This window comes from Equus przewalskii, chromosome 18, assembly GCF_037783145.1.
Source record: "Equus przewalskii isolate Varuska chromosome 18, EquPr2, whole genome shotgun sequence".
NCBI lineage: Eukaryota > Metazoa > Chordata > Mammalia > Perissodactyla > Equidae > Equus > Equus przewalskii.
The window spans coordinates 27,007,321-27,016,870 of record NC_091848.1 but is presented as its reverse complement, the minus strand read 5'-3'; the positions used below and the strand labels follow the sequence as shown (position 1 = coordinate 27,016,870).

The following is a 9,550-nucleotide window of genomic DNA, read 5'->3' as shown; positions in this document are numbered from 1 at the left end:
GTTGGGGAGAAGCATTGATAGGGAAAAGCGGTGGAAAGAGATGGGAGCAACTTGACAGAAGAAGGGATAATAAGTGTTGGTGACAGGGAGGAGAGGCAGCTAAAGAGGACTCTAAGGTGATAAGCTTCGGTGAGTGGGGCAAATTGGAACAGGGAAGTCAGAGATGCTGATGATCTTGGTCTTAAACATGATAATGCAGAGATGGCAGTGTGAGAGCTATGTAGACATGCCTGCAGGCAGAGGGAAATAGGAAGTGAAAGATGTAGCTGTGCATCACAAGATCTCAGGGTTGGCAAGTTTTTACATGCTTCCCAATGCAGTGCTGGAGGAAGTGAGAGAATATGATAGCTCCAGGGGTCACCAAATCAAAAGGAATCTCTTTAGGATGGGAACATTTAGGTGGGTTTAAGGTGGAGAAAAGGAACAACCAAACGGGATGGGTATATCGCTATTTCTAACTTATAAAATGCTCTTTGTTGTTGTTAAAACTGAAGCATACCTAAATATAAGTGCCTGAGGCTGCGGTGATGTTGACAACTGAATTAGTTTCCTATTGCTGCTGTAACAAATTACCACAAATTTAGTGACTTAAGACAACACACATTTACTATGTTACAGTTCTGGAGGTCAGAAGTCCAAAATCAGTCTCTAGGCTAAAGGCATGTGTCAGTAGAGCTGGTTCCTTCTGAAGGCTTTAGGGGACAGTCTGTTTCTTTGCCTTTATGAGCTTCTAGTGGCTGCCTGCATTTCTTGGCCCTTTCCTTCATCTTCAAAGCACTTCACTCCAACCTTTGGTTCCATCGTTAAATCTCCTTTTTCTGACTTTGACCCTCTTGCCTCCCTCCTATAAGGCCCTTGTGATTATATTGGGCCCACCTAGATAATGCAGGATAATCTCCCCATCTAAAGATCCTTAGATGAACCACATCTGTGAAGTCTCTTTTGCTATGTAAGGGACATATTTACCTTTAGGTGAATAATTCACCATTAGGACATGGACATCTTTGGGGACCATTATTCAGCCTACTACAAGAACCTTCTGGTAACACTCATGACCCTCAATTCTTGTCAAGGTATGGTCTATATATATTGATACCAGTGGATGAATGAGTGGATAAATAGATGAGCAAAGACCTTTTAGTGATTCAACAAACATTTGTTATTGCGTCCATTATCTGCTAGGTCATGTTTTAGACTATCTGCAAAGGAGGGCGATGAAACCAGTGCTTATTCTACAAATGTGACACTGCTTGGTCTCAAAACAAATTCTCTATTATATTAAAATGACAGCTGGTTCATTGCTTACCATGGAATTAAGACAAGAGAAGAGAAGTAGTAGGTAAAGCTATTTTCATCATTCTACTTAAAGTATTTGTCTACGAGAAAGGTAAACAGAGCAATCACACAGGCAGAGCCCAACCCGAACAACAAATTCTGATCAATTAAGTCATTTTGTGGCATTAAATGAAAAAATCTGGAAAAGCTGTCCGAAGGCCTTCTGGGTAAACATCTCTCCTGACTTCCCCAGGCAACTTGAGTTCCACTGAAAGTCCCAGACCTACGTGTAGCCATAGGGCCTGTTCCCTGTGTGGGCTGTGGGTTTGACCCCAGTGGTGGGGGTCCTGCCCTCTCTGTAGCCTGAGTCTCTAATGCTGATATGGCCTTGGGGATTGCCCCCTGTGTGGTCTGTGGGTTTGACCCCAGTGATGGGGGTCCTGCCCTCTCTGTAGCCTGAGTGTCTAACGCTGATATAGCCTTGGGGATTTCCCCCTGTGTGGTTTGTGGGTTTGACCCCAGTGGTGGGGGTCCTGCCCTCTCTGTAGCCTGAGTGTCTAACGCCAATGTGGCCTTGGGGATTTCCCCCCGTGTGGTCTGTGGGTTTGACCCCAGTGATGGGGGGCTTGCCCTCTCTGTAGCCTGAGTGTCTAACCCCGATGTGGCCCTGGGGATTGTCGCCTGTGTGGGCTGTAGGCCTCTCTTCCTTGTGGCCTGAAGACCTGCCCCACGTATGGCTTGTGAGCATGCCTCCTGTGTTGACTGTTGGCCTGTCCTCCTTACGGCCTCAGAGTATGTCCTCCGGGGGGCCTGTGGTTCTGTCCTCAGTGTGGACTGTGAATCTGCCCTGCCTATAGGTAGTTGGAGTACTGCTTGTATGGGCTGTGGGTCTGTCCACCCTTGGGGAAGTGACCCTGCAACTTGGAAAGGCTGTGGGCCTGTTCCCTGTGTGGTCTGCTGGTCTGCCACTGGTGTGGGCTGTTGGCCAATCTCCCATTTGGACTGAGGGCTTGCCCCAGGCACTAGGATCCTAGCAGTGGAATGGCTGGGCCCTGACCTCTTATCAGCACAGGAATACCCATTCCCCTGACTCTTTTTTGCCTCAGATGACTGGTTCCTGGCTCGGTTTGGGCCATCCATGTCAACAACGCGAGGCGAGGAACTCCCGATTTCCATGTAGGAGAGAGGGCCTTCAGATGGCTGTGTCATGCAGATTGGTAAGCCCCATCCACAGATGCCCAGAGAGCATGCCTCACAATTGATCGAGTCGTGGGACCCTTCCAAAGTCACCTCCGGTTTCACGGGTATCTCTCGAGCCTTCTTGAGGCCATTTGTGTAGAATCTCTCTATAATACGCTGTACCAGGTTGTTCAGAATCCTCATGGTGCTATCTTCGGAGAACTCGGGCTTCTCAAATCGAGACCAAGAACACTTCCGGCACCTCTGACCAAAGAGCCGCATAAGCACCTGGCCCGGGGACTTCTGGTGCTCCAGGCGCATGTGACACAGGATCTGCACTTTGGCAGAATACCACTTTCGCTGGCATGAGGAACACCAAAACCTGCAGGCAGAGGAAGAAACCTATTGCACCCTCAGCTGAGTGTTGACCTGAGGGAAATGGGCCTCGCCTTGGTCCCTAAGATCCCTTTCAGTTTGAAAAGTGCATGTGATATTGATGAATTGACAAATAGGAATGAGTGGGACTGCATTTCTAATAAAGCTTTTTCCTGTGATCCACTGAGCTTCCACCCATACATGGTCGCAAGTCTGCCTCTTTGCCAGTAAAACATCTCTGGGCGTCTCAGAGGGAAAAATGTTCCTGCCATCTACCAGCAAAGTTTGGTCCTCACAATGGTCACAGAAAACTCTTATAAAGTACCTATTTTGAGGCAGGCCCTGTAATTGGTGCTTTACAATGTTATCCTATTTTATCTTTAAGGCACCCCTCTGAGGTGGGCATAGGACATACAAGGTAAGTGGTAGAGCCATGTTTCCAATCCCAAGCCATTTGAAATGAAGCTTGTTTATCTATCTACACATCACCTCTCATGAGCAGCATGGCTAGTCTTGCACCTAGAGTAACTGACTTAGGACCTGGAGCCATAATACTTGGGTTGGAGACCCAAGTCCATAGTTTACATCAGGGAGACCTTGGAAACAGCACTTTCCTTCTCTAAGCCTCAATAATTTTTACATCCACAAAAGGAAATTATTCAAAGGTTATATTGTCAGCATTAAATGAGATAATATATGGGAAGGCACTTTGTAAACCACAAAATGCTTTTTAAAAGCTGGTTGATATTGTTCCAAAAATATGCACGTGGGTTGCTTTTCCCATCTCAGAATGACTGTCAAATCAATTCATGTGAACAGGAGCAGCATCTTGCTGTTTGGAGGAGTGCCAAACTGGTAAAAGACATCACGAGTCCCTCAGAGAGCAGAAAGAGACACTAACACAGCTCACTGTATTACAGAGCAGAAGAGATGACTGCTACATGGGCTCTGGCTGGTGCCTTGAAAACTATGTTCTACAGAGCCCCAGGAGACTTCAGTTAAGCAATGAGTTCTGCAGCTAAAAATAATTACATATAAATATATATGTTCTATACTATGTAATATATAAATACATGTTATTTATAAATGTATTTTATATATATATATATATATATAACCCCATTATCTTACAGGAATGAAGAAGAAGAAGACTTATTCTGCCTAGGAAAACCAGGGAATGCTTTAAGGAGGAGGTAGCAGTTGAGCTGGTCCTTGAAAAAAGAGTAGAGAGGGAGGGAGGTGTGCCAAAGAGGCGCAACATCATGGACAAGGGTATAGTAGTCTGAAAATGCATGGCGTAGCTAATAACCCATAAGGCACGGAGCAGAGGATACCTGAGGCAGGATAGGGGCAGGCATGGAAGCAGGACAACAAGTGAAATGGAAAATGGGGTGAAGGCCCCTGCGTGCCATATAAAAAGAGAAGACTTGATTGTCCAGGTCAGCAATTCTCACCCGCCTGACATGGGCCAGGAAGCTGGTTCCTGTAACTTGGAGGCTTGCTGGGGGTTAAAGAGAGAGATAGCCACTCCAGGAGGGGCATTACTTAGGGACTCTGGGAACTAGGTTTTAAATTTCGTTCTTTCAGCATCATTCCCTCCTTCTACCCCCAGGCCTTCAGTAAAGAAATGCTCAAAGTGATTGCCATGCCTTGGTCACCTCTCGGGGCTTTAAAGGAAGGCCCTAGTCCCAGGCTGGTACTAAATAGGGCTATGGCTAGCAGGGCCACTGCAGCCTGGGGATGCCAGTCAAAACTGATGGGGGAGATAGTAGAAGATGCTGGATAGAGGCAATCTGGAACAAACGATGTGGTGAGAGAATAGAGGGCAGATTTATGGAACGTGGAAATATTCTTTGGGGACTTCCAGAAATATTTAGGGAGGAAACCTAGTAAAAGAAGAAATTCCTGCAGTTAAGCAAAGTGGAGGCTTGGAGGCTGATCATTTAGATCCTAAAGAGCTCTATGACCACAAAAGGATCGAGAGCCTGGTGACATTTATTCTTTTAACAGCTCTCAACAGTCAATGCTGAGCTGAGCCTCTTTGCCCAGGAAGGCCGGTTGCCCGGGAAACTCACTCACCCGCCAAACGCTCTCTGCTGGTACTGCTTCCACCCTTCGGCCACACAGTCTGCCTGAAGGTTCCCATCCAACTTCAGGGTCCATTTGGCCTGGGGTTTCACCTGCTGGATCAGTTCTTGAAATGTCTTCTCCCATGCCCTAACATCGAAAACCACTCTCTCCCTCTGAGGCTGGGAGTCCATGTTTAACAGGTAAGTTTTGTTTTCCTCGGCACTCAGCAAGAGAAAAAAACAGTTTCAGTTTCTATGTGAGCTGTTTCCTATAGTTGGGCACACAGAACAAGTTTTTATTCTGAACACAGAGGGCAGCAGAGTTCTGCTAGTTTGTGAACAGGCCTTGCTAAGAGACTTCTGAGTGTGAAGCTCTGCTCTAGATTCTGGGGGCGCTTATAAGTTAGCTGGTATCTTATTTTTCTCTTACTTTTACACTAGGCAAAGCATTATGCTCGGCACTGGGATGAGAAACAGTTCCTACCACCATAGATGCTCCCACCCTCATGCAGACACAGGGGGGTAGGTGGGAGGAACATGTGTCCATCACTCGTCTTGTGCACCTGATGAATCCTCACCGTAGTCTTCTGAGGGGGATTATTCCCTGTATCTTGCAGGTGAGCTGCACAGAGAGCTGGGGTACCTTGCCCCAAACCAGCCAGCTAGTAAGCAGTATACGTGAGACTTGAACCCGGACCTGAGCAATTCCCAAACATGCCATGTCTCCACCCACCTCCCTTCCTGAGAAGAAACAGAATGGCATTTCAGGTTCCAGGCTGGCACTCTGGAGCCAGTGTGAGAGGAACCGTCTTGAAACCTTGACCTGGTAATTTAGTCTAATGAGATCTCCTGGGTGCTGGGACAAGACACCAGGATGAATGAAAGGATTAAATTCTGCCATTCGCTATTAAATTATTCTTGCAGGGCAGTGAGCAAGCAGGTGTGGAAGCCATCATTTGGTGGCAGGATAGAGAGAATTCCCATTATGGGTCAAGGGATTGGGACTAAATTCAAAGAATCTGAGATTCTAGAAAGTAAGCTCTGTCTCTCTGGAGTTTAAATTCAAATGGGAGAAATAAGACAAGTAGGACGCTTATGTCCTTGGAAACCCCACTACAGTTACTGTGTCCCAGACAGGAGCAGCCTAAGTCGTCTCAGGCTTTCTAGACTTTAACCTGCTCTGTGAGAGCAGAAACGCCCTCCCCTTCTTCCCTCCCCCCCCGCACCAGGATATTCCATTCTATACAAATTCTCTCTGCTTTCATAACTTCACACATTGAGGGTACCTATGTCTACACAGATGATATAGGAAACTCTTGTCTACACAGACAATTATAGGAACTCAGAAATGGACCCATGGGATATTAGAACTGGAAAGCTCTTAGGAATCAACTGTTCTCTTTTCCCTCTGATTATGATACATACGAAAACTGAGACCCAGAGGAAAGAGGTCTCCCGCCCAAGATTACACAGAAAACTAATGCCGGGCCCGGCCCGGTGGCACAGCTGTTAAGTGCGCACGTTCCACTTCTCGGCGGCCCGGGGTTCGCAGGTTCCGATCCCGGGTGCAGACATGGCACTGCTTGGCAAAAGCCATGATGTGGTAGGCATCCCACATATAAAGTAAAGGAAGATGGGCACGGATGTTAGCTCAGGACCAGTCCTCATCAGCAAAAAGAGGAGGACTGGCAGTAGTTAGCTCAGGGCTAATCTTCCTAAAAAAAAAACAAAAACAAAAAAAGAAAACTAATGCCAATAGAGGAGCAGAACCCAGACATGCCCTGTGCCAGCTCTAAGCTCTGCTTATCTGCCCCTGCCATGCATAGGCCTTTTCCCCACCCTTTCTGTCCTATTTCTGTTGGGTTTAAGAACACAAGCCCTCTCTTTTCATCCTTTATCTTCAGAGCGTGCCCACGTCCCCTGTCTCCTGACTCCTCAAGTGGTCTTTTTTCCAAAAATCTAGCTTTGATTGGTCCACTGTACTCCCTGCCATTTCCCTCTGTTTCCTTTGACGTATGCAACTGCTCCAGGCTGGCCTGGTCCAATGGACAGGGGACGGGGAGACTAAGAGTGTGAATTGAGATTTGAGGGCTGGAGGCAACCCACTACCTTCCCCACCATCACAAAGAAAAAGAAGAAGAAAAAGAAGGAAAAAGAAGGAAAGCCCTTTTAAAACCCCACAGATGCATGGATGTCACTTGCTTCTTTGTATCAAGACATTGTGACTCCAGGATAATAGAATTGTGGAACTCGGTGGGTGGAAGAGACTTCAGATATCATCTCGTGACCCCCTCCTCCCATGTCACTGAGAACCAAGTTGTGGAAGTGACTTACCCACGTCACACAGTGTGATGTGTTCACCTCTGGGCTTTCACTAATGGTTGATACCTTACTATAGATTGGTTAAAGAACTCCTGAAAGACAGTCGAAAAAGAGGAAGGACCCCCAAAGGGAACAAAGCACAGGTCAATTCTGAAAAAGGAAGGCAGAGGAAAATTTAGAGTCTCAGCAGTTCAGAGCTGTAATGAATCCGCAGGATCATCTAATTCTGCAACGGCAATGTTGTCCCTCCCCTGTTCTTGCCCAAGACAGACATTGCTAATCAACACTTGCACCCTTCTCTCTGGATCTGGGTGTAACTTCAGAATCCCTTTCATCACAGTGTTCTAGGCAGCCACTACTGACTGATTGGTAGATGAAACTTTTTTGCCGTTCTTGCAATAGTCCAGCTCCCTTATTTTACAAGTTGCAGAAACCAAAGCCAAGGTAAATTCGGTATAACTAGGGCTGAAGTCCAGTTTTGTAATCTTAGGTTTGCACCCATTTTCAGAATATCACATGACCCGTCACAAGTAAGTTTACCACAAAGCCTAACACAAAGAGGTGTGTTCTTCTTAGGGACATTTTAGGCTTGGATAGAAAGGAGACTAGACATGAGTGATAGGGATTGAGGGGGTGAGATTGAAAAAAGAGATGGAGGCCCTGTCCACGGCCGTCATCCACTTGATAATTTATTTCTATAGTTACTTTAGCTTGAGGGTGGAAGGGGATGGAGGGACTTGGTTTGGTTAAGCAGAGAAACAAGAAATGTAGTCCATAATGTGGCAATAATTTTACTTACGTTTTAAACATCTCTTTGAGTAGTTAGCGTAAACTCTGTAGATATGTGCAGAACAGATATAGAAAATGTTTAATGTGATTGATGTGGGGAACAATGAGGCTGGATGATTCCTAACCTAAGCCTATTTCTCCTGCTCTGGACTGGAGTCCCTGCTGTGTTGGTGACGCCAGACATCTCTTCACCTCCTGGACCCTGGGATGACCTGTCTAATAAGGGGAGGAGCCAGGACTCAAATATATCTGATGCCACACTAAATCTCATGAAAGCATGAGTGAATCCAAAGAAGGAATGAGTTGCTAATGTTAGAAGAAGAGACAGAAGGCACCTGGAATCTGAGTGGAGGTCTTCATGCTGCAACTCTAATTAGCAATCTCTGGGCTGGAGCCCCTGGGCACATCCTAGGAAGGACTCCTGCTCAAGTTAGGACTACTTTTCAGCAAAAGTTGAGCCTGGAGGGGAAGAGAGGCATTGAAATCACATCATCCTGGAATGTAATGGAAGCGACTGGTTCTGCTCCTCAGCACTGCCCCTACACTGCACATATGGATAGTCACAACTGCTTAGAATGTGGAGCCAGTGAGTTAAGGGAAAGCAGAATTCGACAGTTGTCTTCGAAAGAGCAAACAACACGTTTATCAAATACCTATAAACTGCCAGCCCTTATTCTCAGGCAGGGCACAGTTTAGCAGCAAAGACAGGTATTTAAAGGGGCATCTATCTTTCACTTTCTTATGTCTCACTCTTCTCAGCTGGTCCTTCTAGTTAAGAGGATAGATCTGGAGCTAGCCTGCCCGGGTGGAGTCCTAGCTCCTCACTTACCACCCTGGTGGACTTAGGCAAGTCTCTTAACTTCTGTGTGCCTGTTTCTCCATCTAAAAAGTAGGGATAACAATACTACCTACCTCACAGCACTGTTGTGAGTGTGGAATGAGTTTAAAAAGTTACTGGCACTTAGTAAGCCAATAGAAGTGTTTGCTTTTTTTGTTGTTGTTGCTGTGTTGCATGTTCCTTTGTAAGTTACCATAATGTCTTTCTTCAACATACTGGGGGATACAATAAAGCAAAATTACAAATACACATATGTATGTATATGTAGGGTAGAAAGACCTCCTGTGAGCCTGAAGAAAACTGAGCCCGAGAGAGCAGTGACCAAACTGAGGCTGCCCAGCCAGTCATGGCCACCAACACATAGAGCCCCAACTCCCATTCTTGACAGCCACTTCTTCTTTTTCAGCACAGGCAGTCTTAAAATGAGAGTCAGAATTATTTAGGCTCTGTTCCAAGGCTCTGGTGAAGATGTATTAAAGTAGGATTTTTACGCAACCCACTCCTCCACCCCCACTGCCGGCCAGTGCTAGGAAACAAACAAGCTAAAGTTACACCTGTTCGTTGGCTTTGCTCCTGTCCCTTACTTATTTACCCAATCCCTAACTCTTGTCCTCAGGGATCACCTCTCACATTAACTACCTGCACCAAGTTCATATCTCAGACTGTGCTTTTAGAAGAACTCAACCAAGACAAAGCGCAACTC

General features: G+C 46.3%; 1 protein-coding gene across 2 annotated transcripts; it reads right to left on the bottom strand.

The window, feature by feature from the left end:
* Positions 1-1,135: 1,135 nt before the first annotated feature.
* RTP4 (receptor transporter protein 4) lies at positions 1,136-7,529 on the bottom strand. 2 transcript variants are annotated; one of them, XM_070582512.1, is made up of 3 exons: positions 7,233-7,529; positions 4,909-6,613; positions 1,136-2,836 (listed from the first exon to the last, which is right to left on the bottom strand). In XM_070582512.1, the coding sequence occupies exons 2-3, from the start codon at positions 5,088-5,090 to the stop codon at positions 1,360-1,362; spliced, it is 1,659 nt and encodes a 552-aa protein (XP_070438613.1). In that variant the 5' UTR covers positions 5,091-6,613; positions 7,233-7,529; the 3' UTR covers positions 1,136-1,359. The 2 variants fall into 2 exon arrangements, with proteins under 2 accessions (XP_070438613.1, XP_070438614.1); XM_070582513.1 differs by having other exon boundaries at positions 4,909-5,121; positions 7,233-7,459.
* Positions 7,530-9,550: the final 2,021 nt, after the last annotated feature.